The sequence below is a fragment of the Penicillium expansum genome (assembly GCF_000769745.1).
Source record: "Penicillium expansum strain MD-8 chromosome Unknown contig60, whole genome shotgun sequence".
Classification (NCBI taxonomy): Eukaryota; Fungi; Ascomycota; class Eurotiomycetes; order Eurotiales; family Aspergillaceae; genus Penicillium; species Penicillium expansum.
The window spans coordinates 388268-407916 of record NW_015971399.1 but is presented as its reverse complement, the minus strand read 5'-3'; the positions used below and the strand labels follow the sequence as shown (position 1 = coordinate 407916).

Genomic DNA, 19649 nt, shown 5'->3' with positions numbered 1-19649 from the left:
AGACCATCTGGGCAACTTTGGAAACTCTAAGCTTCCATGTCAGCAACAGAAGATGCATCGAACACATGGAGTATTATCCCACCATTCCCTTTATACACCAAGGGAATGCTTTTCTGTGCCCGGAAACATGGGCATCATCAAAATCATTAGATGGGGGAGCAATCGAATCACCGTCCCCTGGTCGTAAGGGGAATGTGTATGTGTATGCTGGTCCAACGGAGAGATCATAACCACGACCTTTCGGCTTCCAAGATTGACGCCTCAGTGCCAAAAAATATCTGACTAGGCTGTACCACTGTATAGCCAACACAAAGCCCTGTAGGGTGTGCACGACATACCCGACGGCGTTTGAGGCGTGGGGGGCCTCAATATAGACAGCCATGTCTACGTTGGAAGTTAGCAACGAACCTTTCAGATAGCTTGCATAAGTTGCAGCATTCGATGTAAGACTCACCTATCAAAATAAGTATCAAAAGAGGAATACAACATCGATAAATGCGGGACTGCCACTTTTCCGATTCTGGCTGGACATTAGGCTCGAGGTAGAGCATGCGATACGTGATGGTGGTATCGGCAACAGAGTCCACCTTGGAGTAGTAGGGGAGTTCCGGAGTATATTGTTGATCAAACATCTTGCAGGATTTGAAGAGTTGTGTAGAGGAAGAAAAGAAGAGAAGGAAGATGTCAGTCAAGTCTGGCCTTGAAAGTCAAATACTTCATGTCTACCAAGGTTAGGTCGGTACATACATTCATGAATTACGTATTGTTTACATTTACTCATCTCTATGGATCGAGAAGGTATACATTTGCAACCGCAAATCAGGAGTACGTGGGAAAGAAGTTAACAGAGGTACTTGAAAAGTGCTTGAAACTTAGGCCGTTACCTATTCTACCCTTATATCGAGTGCTTTTCGCCGGATTACAGACATTAGAAAAAGATGTTGGAAAAGGCATCATAATAATCCACGATATATTCTCGAATTAGCTGGATATTTAGATCATCCAAATCCGACACTGTCCCGAGCTCAACCTAGTGGAGAGGCCGCATCAAAACTGTTCTTGTAGACCATAAATTTCCAATAGCAGGATTACTTTGAAATTTAGTTCTTATTGTACAATTCATAGATCCGGATGCATAGCCGGACAAGTCACCTCTGGAAGCCGAAAGATGCTCTCTGACTTGGTAGCACAAGCTGTGTCCAGATCGGGAACGGATGGACATGGCATGTTTGAAAAAATGAATTTGACGCCCGCTGATCTTCATTAAAACATTAATACCTATCATATATGCTTATTTGCCCAGCTCTCCAAGCACCAGGTTCCGATCGGAGGAGCAAGAAACGACTGTGACCATGTTAGAAATTGTGGGTTTGCTCGCAAAGGGTGTATACTCACTGATCGGCTCATCATTGGGAGAGAAGCGCACGTCATTGACAGTGCCCTTGTGCCCGGGAAGTTTGTACAGCAATTTACCGGTCTTGGTCTCCCAAACAACCACACTTCGATCACCACTGCCTGCAGCAATCTTGTCGCCCTTAGGATCCCAGCTGGCACGGATGAGGTTCTTCTCTAGTCCAACAGGGGCACCATCGTAGGTCTTCACTTGCCGGTTGGCAGGGGCGAATGGACGAATGTCCCATGTGCGAACAGTGGAGTCATGAGAGTTCGACAGCAAAGTCTGTGAGTCTGGCGAGATTTGTAGCGATGTGATGGTATCTGTGTGTCCGGCCATCGAGTAGACTATGGCCTTCTTCCGAATATCCCAGGCATGGATTGTATTGTCAATACCTCCACTGTAGATCTCATTACCCGCTTCGGACAATGCCACTGCGGTAATGGGGAGTTCCGTCTGGAGATAGTCCAGAGCATCCTTCTGCCGCGGATCCCAGATGCCGATGGACCCATCATCACTACCACTGACTAGAAGCTCCTGTCCTCTTTTGCTGATATCGAGGCAGTTGATGATCTCCTCATGGCCCACGTGACGGCGTACTCGTTCCCCGGTCTCAACATCCCAGCTTCCGAGGGTCATATCTGCGGATGCTGAGAACAGTGCCCGCGAATCGCGTGACCACTGAAGATCCAACACAGCTCCCCGGTGACCTGTCAATTGGCCGTAGTTTTCGCATTGCCCGTATGTATTCCACAGTACTATTCAAGAACTCTTGATCAGTAACATTTTCGGCGGCCGCATTCCGGTATAAAGATGAGACATACAGATGGAACGATCCATGGATCCAGATGCGATGTGTTGCGCGGTAGGGTCGAATCGAACTGCAAATACTTCACCAGAGTGGCCTAGTAGATTATTTCGGTTAGCGCATGTATAGCGACACAAATCGGCGACAGCCTCTCACCTGTGAGCTCCATGATAGGAGCATCCAAACCACTTGTGCGAGGAACCTGTTAACTCAGATTAGCTGACTATGCTCCGTGAAAGCCCATTGAGCTTCGAGGGCAAACTTTGGCGCATACAGATTGAATGAGAGCTCCATTTTGGGAAGAGCCCTTCACGAGCTCGGTTCCTGCATTTTCGGCGGCCTTGTTCCGCTTGACCACGAGCTGGTGCGAGGTCCCAAAGCCCTCTGGAGCAGGGCGCTTTTCACCAGACATTGTCACAGCAAGCACCTCGGTGAATTTGGAGAGGTAAAAGAATTGATTGGTGATCAATCGCGACTTCGGGCGAAAGTAGTGGAGAGCAAAAGTTCAGGGCGAGAAGCTGCGGGAAGAACGATAATCCCACCTGGCCTCGGCGGTGAGCGGGCTGTGTCCGGTGGACGAAAGCGACCATCGAGACTTGATAGTCTTGGGGTTATTTTTGTCTGGCAGAAAATAACACGGTCATTTACCCCACTCACCACGTACAATACATACAAAATGAAAAGGCGGAGAAAAAGGCGGCGAATAAAAAGAACCAATGAAATGAAAAGTCCAGCATGGTCGCTTTCGTCGGCTGTATTACTGCTGTGTACAATCAGCAACTCCAACAATCACGGACTCCCCACAATCACCCTGATCAACAGTTGACTGTCACAGTTACCCGTGCTTCTCTGGATTCTATTCATTTCCCCTATTTTACCAAAAAAACAGAGCTATCAGATCATAATCCCAAAGATGTCGTCGACGAAAACATCAAGAATAGGAGAAGAGTAGGTGGACTCCCAAGGCCGGATGCCTTATCCAGTGGACCTTCTATTAATCAATGACCTTCGAACAGAATATGGAAGTCAGTAAGCCCCAGTGCCCGAATACTGGAGCAGAGAAGCGATGACCAATTGACTTCGCTTTATCTCTGACCTCGAACACGAACTAATCGGCTTTCTTCCTATGCGCAGAACAAGAGTCGATAAAGTCAACGCGGAGCTGGTCACATTAACCTACGGAACAATTGTCGCACAATTATGCCAAGACTACGATAGCAACTATCAGGATGTCAACAAGCAGTTGGATAAGATGGGATACAATATCGGAATGCGACTCATTGAAGACTTCCTGGCCAAGTCAGGTGTCGGCCGATGCGCCAACTTCCGGGAGACAGCTGATATGATCGCGAAGGTGGGAGTCACTTGAGAACATGGAGATAACAAAGCTATGATGGCTGACAACCCGACTAGGTTGGCTTTAAGATCTTCCTGAATGTCACACCTACAGTCACAAACTGGACGAGTGATAACACCCAGTTTTCCCTTATCTTTGAAGACAACCCCCTGGCGGACTTTGTGGAGCTTCCCGATGATGGGCGGGCTCAGGATGAGCTATGGTTCTCCAATATCCTGTGTGGCGTCCTCCGAGGGTCCCTGGAGATGGTAAGTTACCAGCACCCCGGTCAATTGGAGTGGGTTCCCCTTGCTCTAGGTTCGATCGCTGACCCGGTTTTTAGGTTCAAATGCAGATCGAGGCGCACTTTGTCAGTGACGTGCTGCGCGGAGATGATACCACGGAGATGCGGGTCTCCCTCGTACGATACATTGAGGATGAGATGCCACCGGAGGAAGAATAATAACCTTGCGAGATCTTGTGCATTTACACTACTTGAAGAATGGGCGTTTCTAGGGGTTCCTCATTGGTTATGTTTTTAGAGGGATGGGTCTTTTTTTTTGCCCTTATTCGTCATTATTGCTTCCGATAATCACTCTATTTGTACACCTGTCTTTTAGTAACTTAGGGTTTATGATGTATCCTAAACCACGCGATTTATCACTGGCATAGGGGCTCGATACATTATATTCAATTTAGCTTCCGATTAGGGCAAGGTTTGGGGGTTAAGTTACGATCAGTCCATAGAAATCGCATGATCTCCCTTTTTTTCCCTTTTTATACGTGTATCCCGTAGATCCTCGGCGAATCTGCCGCTCAGGAGCTTGATCTGTATCGTCATGACCAAACATGTATTGTATGGTAAACCTGCAGTTCGGTCAAGTATATATAATTCCTATGGGCACCTAAATAGCGGTCAACGGAACATCCGAGTTATTGTATTTGTCAAGTATTGTATGTCACAAACGCCGGGCCATACTGGTTCTGTACCACTATCTCCGCCGCCCCTCAACTCTTTACAGATCGAATTTCCCTCCTTTCCATCTTTTCTCAACCTCTACCTGGACACGACTTTTCCACAGCAATTGATTCTCCTCTCAATTTGTTCAATTCTCCTAAATCCCTCGATCTTCGGTATATTCAACCTTCGTGGTGGTCGCGAAATAGTGGCTTACCTTACTTTTTAGACTCCCGCTGGGATCCATCGCAGGGCCCATCAGGTATCATATCACCCTTCTGACTTTCCTTCCAGCTTCCCTTTTTCCTCTCTGATCTGTTCAAACCACCATATTTCCACATATATCTCCCATTTCTTTCTCGATACTTCTCTGACTCTTGTTTCTTGTTTCTTTTTTCGTCGCAGACCGCAAATTCAATGGTTATCAGATCGGTGCATTCCCAGAAATACGCTTGACAGCGCCATCCCCAGCCCCGACCTCCGACCAGGTTGATCCGCTCCGAACAAGCGATTCTCCCGCAGAGCGCAGCGCCTGTCAATGTACGTCCCCCCCGGCTCTCTCTCACTGAATCCGTCCTCCTCTTCCCACTGTGAGATCCACATCTCTTAGACTCCCCCTTTCTATTCTTAATCTGTTCTTTTTTTTTCGTTTCTTGTTCTTGGGCCTCCTTTTTCTTTGTACACGGGTTTGGTGATCTCCTGTCCGCGATTCTGCCCGATCGGGTGTCTGTCGCCGCCCCCCCCCATACCAACCACCTCACTTGTGCGCTTTTTCCGCCTCCTTGTACATCCGTCATCGCCTACCCCCATATAGACTGCGCACTTGCCCCTGCACTTGGTCATTTGAAGTGTTTAATCCTCTGGCAAGTGCTCACCCAATTTCTCCAGTCAGAGATACCGAGCATACTTCGCCTGCGCCTCCGAGCCTCCATCCTCTCGTTTCTACCCCGTCGCGTGGTTTCTCCGGAAGAAGACGCCACCGGTGATCCTGAACTCGTTCATACTTCGCGATCATATACCCGTTTGATTTGCGCTGTTACACACACGCGTTCCTACGAGCCTTCGATATTCCCTCGAAAGCGCTGACCGCTTTGCCTCCGCATCAATTCCTACGCGTCGCTTCTATCACCCCGCGTTAGGCTTCATAGCCTGAAACGGAGGTCGCGCGTCGGAAGCTGCGTACATCCGATTTGAAAATCTCACGATACAACAGGCAAGGGTGGCTGCAGTCCCACCGTTCGCCACCATGAACCAAATGAATGTCGGGATGAACCCCGGGGCTGGAGGCCCTGTGGGTGGAGTTCCTATGATCAACAACGGATCCACGGCTTCTCGTAACGACGGCACTATGAACAACCCCGAAATCATGATCAACAACCTCAACACCTACATCTATGATTACTTTTTGAAGCGTGGGTACCATGACTGCGCCCGCGCTCTCTTGCAAGATGAAAACATCAAACTCAACACCGACAACAATCCCAAGACGAGTCCAGGAAATCGGCGTGATGGCGACGTCAATGGTATGGACCCTGATGCTATGATGACCGATGGGAAGGATGGTGAGAAGATCAAGATCCCAGATGATCTTCCTCGTCCAAATATTCCCAACGAAAGTCCCTCCTCATTTCTCCTCGATTGGTTCAGCCTTTTCTGGGAGTTCTTCTGGGCTCAACGCAAGAAGGGAAATAGCAATGATATTCGGCTATATCTTCAGCACAACCAGGTGCGTGGACGATCATCTACATCGAGGATGTGGATTATGGACTAATCCTGAACTCTAGAACGTCATGCGTTTGCGAGAACAGCAACACAACCAATTTATGAGGCAGCAACCTATGATGCCCGGCCAGATGAACCAGCTCCGGAGACAGAATGGCATGGTGCCTCCTAACCTGCAGAAAACAGTGCTGCAGAACAACACCACTGGACTGTATGCTCTATCTGAATATCTTCCTACCCATGCGGAGTGTTAAGTTGGGGGTGGACGTGCTGATGAGATTCTTTCTAGCTCGCAACAACAACAACAAATGGCGCAGTACCAGAAGACCCAGCACTTGCAAATGATGCAGCAAATGCAACGGGATCCGGACATGGAGATGGGTGGACATCGACCACAGTCACCAGCGTCTGCCGACAACGCCCCCTCGCCGTCGAAACGCCCACGTCTTGAAGGCTCTGTCAACGGACAGCAGCTGGCACCGAATGGCCGTGGACAGGGACAAGGAATGCCTGGACAGCCCAACCCGCAGGCTATAATGATGCAGAATGGAATGCAGAGGGGAATGACTCCGGCGCAATTCCAGCAGTTCCAGGGACAAGCTGCGCAACAGAAATCTATGCAGGTATATGCTCAAAACTTGGCCCTTCATCACTCTCGCTCAGCATCGAATTCCCAGGGTATCCCGAATGGTGGCATGATGAATCCCGGTGTTATGGCGAATCAGGGGGATCTGGTGCCGATGCCGGATGGCCAAGGAATGTATCCTATGGGCGGTGGTCCTGAGTACTACGGTGCAAATGGTCAACTCGCCCAGGTCCGACCTGGTGGCTTACAGACACCTGGTAGTTTGCAGACACCTGGCAGTCAGAATGGTAACCATGCTCTTCAAGATTATCAGATGCAGCTTATGCTGCTTGAACAGCAGAATAAGCGGCGTTTGATGATGGCTCGTCAAGAGCAAGATAGCATGGCCCGCGCTGACGGCCAGCCCCCAATGCCCGGCCAGGGAGTTTTGCCGCCAGGTACTTCCCCGGGCAGCAGGGCGGGCGCGTCTCCCAATCCTAGCGACCAAATGAAACGAGGCACGCCCAAGATGCCTCCGACTGGACTTCCCGGGTCGCCAAGCGCCGGCGACATGTCCCAGCGTGGATCTCCCGGATCCATGAACCTCAACGGTGGTCCGATTCCCCCAGAGATGGCAGCTCAGTTCTTCCCTGGACCGAATATGCGACCTCCTAGCTCTAATCCTGCCTTCACTGGAGCTCAAATGGGCCAGCCGATTCCAGCCAATGCCGGCCAACGTATGCCTAGTGGACAATGGCAGCCAGGACAACCGCAGATGCCTCCGCAGCATTCGCCTGCGAACCAGCCCCAGGCTGGAACCCCGCAGGAACGAAGCGCGATGCCTCCGCCCTCGGCGCCACCCGTCACCGGTCCTAACGTTGGTCGTGGCCAGCCGGTGTCACCTCAGACCGCTGGGAACGCACCACCAACGCCCCAGCAAACTACCAAGGCTCCACCCAAGGGCAAGAAGGATGCGAAGGACACTCGCAAGGTTTGTATACTCTCAAGTGCTGCTGTAATCTTTGTATCTGCTAATTTGACTTCAAGCGACCCAACAAGAAGCAAGCTGCTGCTGCTGCCGCCAGTGCGGCCGCAGGCGCGACTCCATCTACCGAAGCCGCAGAGCCCCCGACCCCATCGACTCCCGTCACGCCGCAGCATCCTAGCTCTTTCAATCCTAAGAATGGAGCAAATGGAGCGAACGGGCCAGCTCAAGCAGCACAGTCTACTGCACCTCCTCAGACTATGGTGCAGCAGCCTCCTGACCAACAGCAATCCTTCACTGACCTCAGCATTCCTGATGTATGTTATTTCACCACCTTGTCTACTACAAGTATGCATTTACTGACTCTATCAAAGGCTTCCGCATTCAACCTTGACTTCAGCGCACTGGAAAATCCAGACATTCTGGAGAACTTCGACTTTGATACATTCCTCAACACGGATGCCGACGCCACTGGATTTGGGTTCGACCCCAGTATATCCTATTCGGCCGATGGTGTCGAGACAGGTGCCGGTGACGGCCTGTGAACGTGTAAAAGTCTGAACGGTCCTTCAGGTGCTTCACCTCCGATATACCCTTGTTTGTACATTTGATCATTGCTCTAGTGCGTTTTCGCGGATACTCGATCTGTTCTGTTTTCTTGTCTCCCACTTATCTGGATATGTGTGTTCTGCGCATGTGTTGTTGTGGGATTGGCGTTGGTGTATCTTGTTCATCGCATGCTCTCCTACCCCGTCCCCTTGCTCGTCCTAGGAAGCCAGCATCCACCAACTGATACCAGGGACTGCTTGGACTGACTGGGGCTCTTCTGTATTCGAGATTAGTGCACTGTGACCTACGAGTTTTCTTGGCTTCTCTTCCTTTCTTTCTATTATTACTATTATTACTTGTGGATGTGGTTACTTAATTCCTTGCTCTGTATGGGCAACATTGATACCTCTCAGTATGAAGTCCAGTTCCCTACGGCTGATCCAGTGCACTTTCTCCTTTCATTTCCAACGATTTCCTTTTTCTTTCTTTCTTTTTTTTTCCTGTCATTCATCTTCTTTCTTTTGCTCCATCTCAAACAATCTTCCAACAAATGCCGGCCGTTTTTTCTTTCTTTTCTTTTCGTCTTTTATTACCAGTATCACTGGTAGTGGACTCTTCCATCTCTCTACTTCTATCACCCGGGCTATATAGTCTGTGGTTTTCTTCTCTTTTTTTCTTCTCTACACTTTGCCTGTGCTCTCGGATCAGACCCAGATACCCCTTTACCCCCGTCCAGCCTGTGTCACTGGAACCGGACATAGGAGTGAGCAGAGCGGAAATGGGACTGGTACAAAAAGGAACCAACTTAAAAGACCCCGGAATTTCACGACTCTACTTGTTGTAGCTGTTGGTGTTGGTGTTGGTGTGTTGATGGGATGTGACCGGATTGATATTGGATTTGGATATTCCCCTGCTAGCAGACTCCAGGAGTTTCGATGTCGTTATGGCTATGCGTTTCATGTTATTTTCTGGTCTCAAAATATGGATCCGAATTCATATATGGACAATGTTCTCCGTCCACCTTCTACTTTCCAGTCTCCAGTCTCCAGTATTGGGGGTTGTACATGTAGACATATAGCCTAGTAGCCTGGTCGTAATACTATCTACTGACGTTACCAGTCTCCCATTCTTACCTAAAGACACGTAGTATGTCATGTTTATCCTGTGTATTACTAGATTGGAAGTCGGAAGTAGCCCAAATGCTACTTTCCCTAATTAGGAAGGGGTCAGTCTTCACATATAAAAGGCCTCCCATTTCCTCTCTTCCCGTCCTTTTCATCTTCTCTCTTCATCCTCCCCACCCTCCATCCTCGCCATAATCCACCCTCTATCATCCATCCTATACCCTCTCTTCTCTCCTCGCCATCATCCATCCTGTCTCCTCTACCCTCTCCATCCTCTCCCCTCCTCTCTCCTCGTCACCCTCTCCATCCTCGTCATCATCTCCATCCTCGTCACCCTCAATCCCCCATCCTCACCATCTTCTTCCCTCTTCCCTCTTCCCTCTTCCCTCTTCCCTCTTCCCTCTCCCCTCTCCTCTCCATCCTCACTATCTTCTCCCCTCTTCCCTCTCTCCATCCTCGCCATCGTCTCTCCTCATGATGTTATATCCTCTCTCCTCTACCGTCTCTACCTTCTGTCTTCTGTCTTCTGTCCTCTATACTTACGGTGGCACCCTCTCTACCCTCTACCTACCCTCTGTTCCCTGTCCTTTATTTATCCTGTGAACAACACTCATTGTTTGTTCCACTCTGTGTCTATTCTATTCTCCTCTGTTAACTATCTAACAGTGTACCACTCCTATGAAGATTGAGACATGTGTTTCTTGTTGTTTTCTTCCACCTCTGGACTTCATGAGTCTGTTCCTGTGAGTCTTGCCCTGATGATTTCCCTCATCATGCTGCACCATGCTGATACTTGTATGCTCTGACATATTCTCTGGGCACAGGAATTGTGTGACACTAGTCAATTCGCAGTGCATCTGGAATATCTACGGTATGTTCCTTCTGCACATGCACATGAGACGACAACTAGCTGACACTTTTGGTTCATCAGGTACCCTCATCTCAGTCTTTTGACCTTTGATTGGAGACAGGTTTCGAGACAACCCTTCGAGGGCTCATGTCCACTGTGAGACTCCTGTTCTAAGAGCTGCCACTGATCAAACTTTCCAATGCTGATGCTTATATGCTCTGACATGGCCATGGGTCTCTTTGTGTCACCGAAATGATCATTGATAAGTCCCTGTGTACTCATGTGACAACATATGACTGACAATGCTACTTTCAAAGGTACACTCATCAACCAATCCTCGACGCAGTCTTTGAGTTGAGCTTGCCCCGTGAAGAGGACTCTGAGGGCATCCTTTGACGTCTGATTGCGCGCAAGCGTATCATGTCTACGGCGAGGTGCAACCTAGGCTATCTGAAACCCATTGTGGTATCGTCCTAGGGGAGCCAAACCTTGGGCTATCTGAAACCCACTGTGGTATCGTCCCAGGGAGGGTTGAGTGATGGGCTATCTGAGACCCAGCGTGGCCTCGACCCAGGGGACTGTGGTTGCCCAGTGAAGAGGAATCTGAGGGCATTGACGTTGCGCGCAAGCGTAACACGTCTTTGGGGAGTGAAGGATGGGCTATCTGAGACCCGGCGTGGTCTCGTCCCAGAGGGGGAGGACTCCGATGACAGAAAGGGGGAGGATACATAGGACAGTCACCCACCGGGGCTATCGATATCGTCCTACGAGATGGGAGGCGAAGGATACACACGGGTCCCGAAGAAGCAATTCTGAGGGCATACATGCAAGGATTCAGAGAATCCTTGGGTGGCCACCGACGCCATCAAAACCCAAATCTTTGGAACTTTTTCACCAGAGACAGCACTCTGGTTGTCCCATGAAGAGAACTCTGAGGGCAGTTTTAAACGCTTGATTCATTGAACTGGGAATCTCGCTTATGAGACAGATACTTACACTCTGCAAGTATGACCTCGGTCTGCTTGTTTGTCTTGTCTCTTGAACCATTCTTTGAACCATTTCGCTAGGGACAGCCCCCTGGCTTTAGATAGTACAAATCAATCATATTTTCCTTTGACTTTCTCTTGTATCAAATTGTATTCTTCTAAGAATATTCGTGTCGAACTTTGACTAGACTTATCCATTGACAGCCTTTTGTTGTATGGCTTCAGTCGATATTTTAGAATGTGCCCTAGAAAGTAGCTGTGACACGGAAGATTTCTAGATAATATAGTCGGCCACTTATGCGGCCTTGTCATACCCTTTGAAGTCTATTTTGAAGTCGGTCGAGATGTCTTTTGAGATGAGTGCTCAAATATTCTCTTTACATGTATTTACCAAGATATTCTTGCTTATTATTGGGATATTATGCTAGAACAAGCCATGAAAAATTTGAAATATGATATAGTCAACTACATGCCTTGAGAGATTTCTATTCCATTTGCCGAATAGAAAAATTTACTGATGTCTTTTATGTCACAGAATCCACCATGGATACTCGATCAATGGCATTTACAGGGAAAGAAACAGGGAAATCTACACCATATCCAAGCAATTGCTCCATACTAATGTAGGTTCTGTTGAAAAGAATTCATTGTCTACCTATCTCCATCTCCATTGGGCATTTAAGACGGTGCCCAGTCTTAAATGTCCCATACGAAAGGTAAGACAAGACGATCAAGGCAAGACTTAGTTACCAATCCACATATTCCATTGAAAGGTGGCGAGGGTTGTGCATTTCTCAAATCGAACTCGATCGGGCTATTTTCCCCCTTGGTCAAGTTCAGGATGTACTTGATGCAATGCTTTCTTGTCATGTCTCTAAATACCCCAGTGTCACAGGTTGACTGTGTCGAACTCGAGCGAGGTGGAAGCATGACGATTCCACGCAATATCGGTGATATTGATCTTGGCGAACATTTTGAATACACATCTGCCCGCAACTAAGGGACCATAAGTTCTCCCAAAAATGAACTTGGGACATTTAACCTTCAGTTGGCAAGCGATTATTAAAGCTGAAGTGAAGTAATAGTTAGTGATTATGACCTGACTACTAGGGAGCAAAGTGAGAATAAGAAGCATTGATTCTCAAGAAGCTACCTAACTAACTATAAATCAAGGCGGTGGGAATAATACATACTTCTTTGTTTATGTAGTATGGGTTTCTACCTATAGACTGTATGGGATCGGAACTACAAAAGACCTACAAGCAGGAGGAGATGTGACCTGGGTACTATGAAGCAAAGAGAGGACAGAAGAAAGCTTGATTGAAATTCAATAAACAAACAGCGAGCTACTTATAGCTCGTCAACAAAACCTTCAGCTTCCCACATGGAAGCAACCCCAGAGATGGGCCTGACTGGCCTGGGGTGGTGAATGTCCTCAGAGCGGACCGCCTGGCCAATAAGGAGGGGACCAGGGAAATGTTGCTGGCTCTGTTGGCCAGAAGACGATGCGCTGGGCCCGCCATCAGTGGCGTTGACTTGGTTCATACGTCGCCAAGGAGGTGTGATGCCAAAGGCAGGCATCGATGGGGGTTGCTGAATGTCTGGGGTCGACGAGGTCGAAGAGATTGACATAGACAAGCTAGAGGCTGACATCCCAGACACAGTGTCTCCCCGGCTGCTAGGCATGTGAGAGGCAGGGATTGATAGAGGTTGCTGAATGTCTCGGGTCGACGAGGTCGAAGAGATTGACATCAACAAGCTAGAGGCTGAACCGGGGTGGAGGATGCTTCCACCTCGGCCACAGTGTCGTCCTGGCTGCCAGGCAAGCCAGAGGCAGGGATTGATAGAGGCTGCTGAATTTCCGGGGTTATCGAGGTCGAAGACATGATCATAGACGAGCTGGAGACTGACATCCCAGACACAGTGTTGTCCTGGCTGCTAGGCAAGTGAGAGGCAAGGATCGAGGGAGGTTGTCAAATGTCTGGGGTCGACGAGGTCGAAGAGATCGACATAGGCGAGCTGGAGGCTGAGCCTGGGATGGACGATGCTTCCATCCCGGCCACAGGTTCGTCCTGGCTGCCAGGCATTGTGGTACAGGTTGGTATTCAAGAATGAAGAAAGAAGACGGATGGTAGATACTCTTGTGGAGAAGAGCCACGCAGAAGATGAAGCACGAAGATGGGAAAAGAGACAAGAAGAAGAAGACGAAGAAAAGAAAGGAGAGAGGAGGGGAAAGAAAGAAAGCGAAGCCGTTTCATTGTCGCAGGGTAGACCTCTTCACGTCAACCAGGCGGTTGAGAAGGCGGTTGAGAAGGCACGAGGTTCGAAGCCGCCTTGTACCATCACGTACTGCCAGGTATCCAATGCCCATAGTATTGCCATTGTTATATTATGTTTGGATAAACAGTGGCAGTAGTATAGGCGTTGCATGCATAGAGCGGTTTTCACATAATGAAAGATGTGATAAAGTCCCTTCGTAATATCATGCAGTGGAACATGAATTGATTGAAGTTCGCATTGAATAGTATACCTATCAACTCCAAGTAGTGGAAGGCATGCTTGAAGTTCGCAAAGATGTATCATTGTTGACTGAACAGATATAGGAATTGAATTCCATAGAACAGGGTGCTTGTTAGATTAGTAGAAAGTGTATCAATTGCTTTGGACAAAGTTTTATACATTTACCTGTCAACTTCATGGGTGAAAGGTTGATCGAAGATTGCATAAAGCATATCTGTTGCTTCAAGCAGTGTAAAAGTATGGATTGAGGTTAGTATACACTAGTACACTTCTCAACTTCTACAGCAAAATACGGAAAAGTTGAACTTCATATAGAACATAAACCTGTTAATTGTGATTAGTCAAAGACGTTTCGCAATTCGTATGAGGGTTTATACATTCACCTGTGAACTTCATACATATGAATGAAGTAGGGATGTTGATCGAAGTTTGTATACAACAGCACACTTGTCGACTCCACAGAGTAAAAAGTGTATTGATTGAAGCTCGCATAAAAGATACATGCCGGCTTCATGTCAAGACTGAACTAAAACAAATGAATGAGGTAGGTAAGTATAATGTAGAAAGCATCATCAGCGCCATCATAGCCAGTTCGATCCTAAAAAACCGACTCATTCTCGTCCTGCGCATTTTCGTCGTCCTTGGAGTTGCACACCTTACTCTTAGACTGTGCTTTGGGGGTATCCTGGCTAGCCTCTTTCTGGGTCTCTTTCTGAGTCTCTTTTTTGCTCCGGACTTTATCGCTTGGACTCGCTCCAATCTTGGATGGAGTCAAGTTCTTGGGCTCGCTCGATCCCGAAACATCACGGGTGCTTGGTTGCGATATCTCTCTGAGTGCAGATGCACGGCGGCTTCGAGTATTGTAGCCTGCAGATCGAGCTTCAGCTGCAGCAGAAAGCTTTGAGGCAGAAATCGCAGTGGTGGCAGTGGATGGAGTATTAGAGGGTGCGCGAGTACCCACTGGAGGCGCCTTTGTTGGTGTCAGAGTTTGGATCAGGTCATTATATTGCTCATCCTCAAGGCAGGAATTGATGCTAGGCTGCTTGCTGTGTTCGTAGCTCATCCCAGTCATGCTGGAAGAGATGGCCCGACTGCTGGTCGATCCCGTGGAAGCATAATCTGGCATTGGGATGTCTTCACGAGAGGATCGAGCGCCACGCTGCCGCCATGCTCTATCATCAACGAAGGCATCCATGACAGGTTCCACGATGTATGCATCATGCGGGTCCCATCGAGGTTCTGGATAGCCATTCCACTGCATGGAGGGGATAGGAAACCCACGGTTAGGGGTCCAAGCATTGTAAGTTGATGAAGCGCTACCGCTGTAAGTAGCTGCATTGCTGCTGGACTGGCTACTCGTGTTAGCCGTGATTGTAATTCGATGTTCGGGTCTGCAAGGCTTGCTTGGCGAATGCCCATGGGCACCATCACCAACTACCTTGGAGGTGCCATATCTTGCTGCCGATCCATACCGGGATGCGTTCGGCATAGCAAGCCACATATTTGGATTGGGCCAAGCAATATCAGAGAACTCCAGTACATCTAGTGGCGCATGCTGGAAAGAAAAAGCGATGACATGCTTGTATCGTTCGAATGGCGGCGAGCGATTGGGGCGAGAGAAACCTTCCGCAATAACAATCTTGATTCTACCTTGAGAATCTCCGGCATCCCAATGCTTTTGCTGTAGTATCTCAGGATGAAATGGAGGGAATCGAAGGGTGTCTTGGTTTCCATCCCGGTCAAGACCTGCATGGACTGTGAGAAGTTGTAATCAAAGAAAGAGACAAAGAAGGATTCCATACTAGAACTCAGATCTGCCAAATGGATGTCAGTGACTATTCATTGAAAGGGGAATGAAAAAGACGAATTCAGGCAATCGAGGGGAAATTTCTAGAGCCGCGTTACGCCGATGTAAGCGTCCCGACAATGTAAGCGCGCGCAACTTACCCATAATCTGTGGCCAAATAGTTCTCTGCCCATAGATACTACCCCTAGAGGGAATCAGCTCAATCTCATCATCATCAGAGTGCATAGATCGTAAACTCACGCAGCGAAAACCCCATCAATGAAGATCCGAACCTCGAAGAGCAAAACGTCCTCAGGCTCCATAATGGACTCGATCTGAACACTGGGGCGTGGCTTCTCCCAACTATGAACTGAGACTTGGAACGGACTGTCTTTGGGCAGACTTGGGATGAATGTTGTGAGAACTGGCAGCTGGTTGAAGACGGCTGATTCGGGATGGTGTGCATGATGTCCAAGGAAGACTGCACTGTGTAAATAGGGCGAGTCTTTGTCCTTGGTCACAAAGCATTGTGTCTTGAACTCTTGGATAGGAACCTTTGAGCCTTCAGGGAACAGCAGGACATCCCAGTTTCTGTAGCGCATGGTGGTGTCGAGGGTAAAAAGAAGATGGTTTGTCCATTTCGACGCTGGTAGGTATACTGAATATACCAATTATGGCAGTCGTGTAGGCGGTATACCCGTCTACATAGTCGTCGTTGCCCTGGACAGTATTCCAAGAATGGTAGGCGGTGTTCTTCTGCTCTTATTGACTTATCGATACGGCTATCGATAAGAAACTTGGAAGTACCTACATGTAGGTACTGAGGTCCGTACAATTTGGATATTCACTTATCATATTCATGCGGTGAACACTAGCCCTAGGACCGCAGCCATAGGAGAACACCAGGCATGAGAAATATGAGAAGAGCCATGGCTAGATACGTGAAGTTTACAAGAATCCAGAAGAATTGTCTCAAAATCAGTCCGGGTCAAATCTTAGCCCTAACCCAGTAGATTCTCAAGACATCAGACATCAGACATCAAACAGCAAGACAACCACCAGGGACCAACTACCAGAGCACCCAGTTATACTCGAGTCCATCGAAACCTCCACCTATCGGACCAGCCATAGGGGCAATGCTTATATAGGTAGATCCAGAAGCAACGGGCCGACAATACAATACCAGGGAAATGAAGAGCCCGATAGTGCAATGCAAACACCAAACAAGCGTACAGGACATTATTGCATACGATCAAAGGAATTTAGAATCGACAAACGCTGAGGCGCACGAAAGAAAGCGTGTTGTACAAGCCAGCAATCAGTCTTAGCAAGGAACAAGGGTAGTAAAAAAAAAAGCCCAACGCGAAGATTCTCAAAGCGAACATAATTCAATTTAGCTGCTTGAAGAAAAGAAAAAAAAAAAGAAAAAAAAAAGGAACAAAGGAAATAAGGTGGTAAAACGGTGGGGGGAAATGGAACTTTTCGCAGAATGCCTGCCCAAGGAGTATAAGGGAAAAAGAAGCGCATGACAATTCGGACTTCCATTACACGCAGACAAAGACCCAGTGGCGGGAAACCCCGTTAGCATAAGGGCAGAGAGACATCGAAAATAAGATAAAGAAAAATAATAAAATACGAAAAGGGCACAAAGGAGTAGTGTGGGCGGAAAGACGAGGGGGGGAAAATGGAAAAGATACATAAGAACAAGACAGATCAGAAAGGGGATAAAGCTCAGATCTTGCTAAGGTAATAGCGCTCACGTAAAAAGGAAATGCGTAGCACAGGAGACAAATGCTCATCAAGAGCTATAGCCTTGGCCAAGAAACCAGGGAACGAATTTGTTACACAATAGAATCATCGTTGGAATGACACAAATAACTCCTGCTGGTGCTTTCAATCAAAGGGAAACGCTTACTGGAAGAGTGTGTCAGCCGACCGCCTGCTTCACATTTGATCCGGGATCGGGCTGCCAGGGTGATCGCTCACCTTCATGGGGGCAAACCCGCCATACTGGTGGGCCGGGGGCATGCCCATGGAGGGGTACATGGGAGGCGGCGGGGGAGCAGGGCGGTAGGGGCTGCCGGCGGGGCCGGAGTTGTTCTGGGAGCGGCCCCAGCTCAGACGAACGCGGGAGTTGCCAATGGGGTAGCCCTGCATCTGGTTGATGGCCATCTCAGCGGCGTGGCGCTGGACGAACTGGACGAAACCACAGCCCTTTCCGGGGGGAATCTTGACGTAGGTGATTTCTCCGAAGCCCTGGAAGAAAGAGCGAAGCTCATCCTCGGTGACGTAGCCGGACAGACCACCGACGAAAACAGTGGTGTTGTTGGGGTCTGTGAACTGGTTCATGGGCTGGGGAGCACCGTAGAAGGGCATAGGAGGGCCACCCATGGGAGGGTACATGCCAGCGGGACCGGGCATACCCATGGCAGCACCACCGTTGCCACCAACACCGGGACCCTTGTTCTTGGGGGTAGCGGTGGAGATACGCATGGGGCGGTTGCCACAGTAGACACCCTGCATCTCGGTGAGAGCACGCTGCTGGTCGTTCTCATCGGAGAAGCGAACGAAGCCGTAGCCGCGGGACATGCCGCTGATGGGGTCGGTCATGATCTTGGCAGACTTGCAAGAGGGGAAGCGGCTCTGGAAGAGGGAGACGAGGACGTATTCGTTCACCTCAGGGCCGAGGTCACCAACGAAGATGGAGTACTCGGGGCCACGGTCATCACGGCTGGGACGGGGGGGTCAGTTTTAAAGACGGGAGGAAACCGAAACGAATGAGATTCTCGCTTACCTGCGATCAGCAAGGCCGCCACCGGTAGCCCAGTTGAGCTTGAAGACCCGGTTGGTGTTGGGCATGGGGGTGCCGTTCAGAGAAAGGGCCTTGGCAGCGGCGGCAGGGGAAGCGAAGTCGACGAAGCAGTATCCAGCATTGCTCCTACTACCCACATTAGAAACAATCCGAAACATTCAAATGATAATTACGGCGTCTTACCCAGAGAACTTGTCACGGATCATCTTGACGTTGACCTGCTCACCCATCTGGAACCAGAGGTTGCGGATGAAGTTCTCGTCAATCCAGGGCTCGAGCTCACCCATCCAGAGGGTGGTCTTGCCATCGGCACCCTGCTGGGGGACGGGAGCGGAGTTGGGCTCGCCAGGAGGAGGGCCCTGGAACTGAGCGGCGGAGGGGTCGGCCTGGCCGGTCATGGTGGTGTCAACAGGAGCCGGGGCGCCAGCGGCGGCGGGGTCCTGCTGAGGGAAGTTTTCGTAGCCGTTGTAAGACATGGTTGCAAGAATCAAAGTCCGAAAAAGTCGATGTAAGAATATAAGATGGCTGAGCGACTAGAACTTCGTGGAGTCGTTAAAGAAAGACCGGCGTGAGATCAAGTCGTAACGAAGCCAAGCAAAGACGGGCGTAAAAGGCTAGTGAAGAAAGAATGTTAGATTGTGTCAATTTCCTTTCAAATTATAAGCAAATCTGCACAGGCGCAAGTAAAGAAATTGAAGTGAGAGGTGAAAAGCAGACAAAGCCAAAGACAATCAAGGCAAGTGAATGAAACGATGCGGAAGGAAAAAAAAAGTGGGTAGTCAGCATTTTGCCAGACGGGTTCTTCAGGCGCATATATGATTCCGAGCCTCAAAAAGTGGTGCCGGAATTCGCCAAGACCAGGGCTTCAGGCAGCATCTCATATCAATGAGATGGTAACTAATGAATTTGGAGGGTGGATTGGCCGAAGACGAACAATCTCAAGGGCGAAAATCGGATGCGCGAGACGAAAATAGACTTGTTTCCACTCGGATGCGAGGCGATCATCATGCGTCGACCGTTTCCGTCGTCTCGGTTTGATGTCCGAATGCGACCGTCCACCCTCTCAATTCCAGCACAATTTTCGGGCAATTCAGGCATCCAGATCTGACCGATTCCTCAGATTGACGATGTTTTTGAGGTTGGGGTGCGTGCGACCGGTAGATAATCGGCTGTCCCGAAAGCGCTGGTCAAGGCGAGAAGGCGTCGAAGCGTAGGCGAATCACCATACTAGAATGGTGGAGAACCCTGCAAAGAA

The 19649-nt window shown here is 49.1% G+C and overlaps 7 protein-coding genes across 7 annotated transcripts; 3 read left to right on the top strand and 4 right to left on the bottom strand.

The window, feature by feature from the left end:
• Window positions 1-282: 282 nt before the first annotated feature.
• On the bottom strand, window positions 283-632 carry PEX2_024080 (uncharacterized protein; the record flags this gene model as incomplete). Its single annotated transcript, XM_016739683.1, has 3 exons — window positions 283-295; window positions 339-384; window positions 455-632. The coding sequence occupies 3 exons, from the start codon at window positions 630-632 to the stop codon at window positions 283-285; spliced, it is 237 nt and encodes a 78-aa protein (XP_016596427.1).
• Window positions 633-1291: 659 nt separating this feature from the next.
• Window positions 1292-2791, bottom strand: PEX2_024070 (WD40 repeat domain-containing protein; the record flags this gene model as incomplete). The annotated part of the gene is made up of 6 exons (XM_016739682.1): window positions 1292-1344; window positions 1396-2151; window positions 2218-2298; window positions 2358-2403; window positions 2476-2676; window positions 2744-2791. 6 exons carry the CDS (start codon window positions 2789-2791, stop codon window positions 1292-1294), a joined length of 1185 nt encoding a protein of 394 aa, XP_016596426.1.
• Window positions 2792-3327: 536 nt separating this feature from the next.
• Window positions 3328-4000, top strand: PEX2_024060 (TRAPP complex core subunit BET3; the record flags this gene model as incomplete). The annotated part of the gene is made up of 3 exons (XM_016739681.1): window positions 3328-3555; window positions 3615-3806; window positions 3881-4000. The coding sequence occupies 3 exons, from the start codon at window positions 3328-3330 to the stop codon at window positions 3998-4000; spliced, it is 540 nt and encodes a 179-aa protein (XP_016596425.1).
• A 1750-nt stretch (window positions 4001-5750) lies between these two features.
• somA (putative cAMP-dependent protein kinase pathway protein (Som1)) lies at window positions 5751-8312 on the top strand (the record flags this gene model as incomplete). The annotated part of the gene is made up of 5 exons (XM_016739680.1): window positions 5751-6221; window positions 6280-6428; window positions 6507-7773; window positions 7830-8084; window positions 8142-8312. The coding sequence occupies 5 exons, from the start codon at window positions 5751-5753 to the stop codon at window positions 8310-8312; spliced, it is 2313 nt and encodes a 770-aa protein (XP_016596424.1).
• A 393-nt stretch (window positions 8313-8705) lies between these two features.
• PEX2_024040 (uncharacterized protein) lies at window positions 8706-9399 on the top strand (the record flags this gene model as incomplete). Its single annotated transcript, XM_016739679.1, has 2 exons — window positions 8706-8897; window positions 8968-9399. The coding sequence occupies 2 exons, from the start codon at window positions 8706-8708 to the stop codon at window positions 9397-9399; spliced, it is 624 nt and encodes a 207-aa protein (XP_016596423.1).
• Window positions 9400-14394: 4995 nt separating this feature from the next.
• PEX2_024030 (uncharacterized protein) lies at window positions 14395-16184 on the bottom strand (the record flags this gene model as incomplete). Its single annotated transcript, XM_016739678.1, has 3 exons — window positions 14395-15551; window positions 15744-15787; window positions 15844-16184. The coding sequence occupies 3 exons, from the start codon at window positions 16182-16184 to the stop codon at window positions 14395-14397; spliced, it is 1542 nt and encodes a 513-aa protein (XP_016596422.1).
• A 1342-nt stretch (window positions 16185-17526) lies between these two features.
• On the bottom strand, window positions 17527-18870 carry PEX2_024020 (RNA-binding protein; the record flags this gene model as incomplete). The annotated part of the gene is made up of 3 exons (XM_016739677.1): window positions 17527-18313; window positions 18377-18523; window positions 18578-18870. The coding sequence occupies 3 exons, from the start codon at window positions 18868-18870 to the stop codon at window positions 17527-17529; spliced, it is 1227 nt and encodes a 408-aa protein (XP_016596421.1).
• Window positions 18871-19649: the final 779 nt, after the last annotated feature.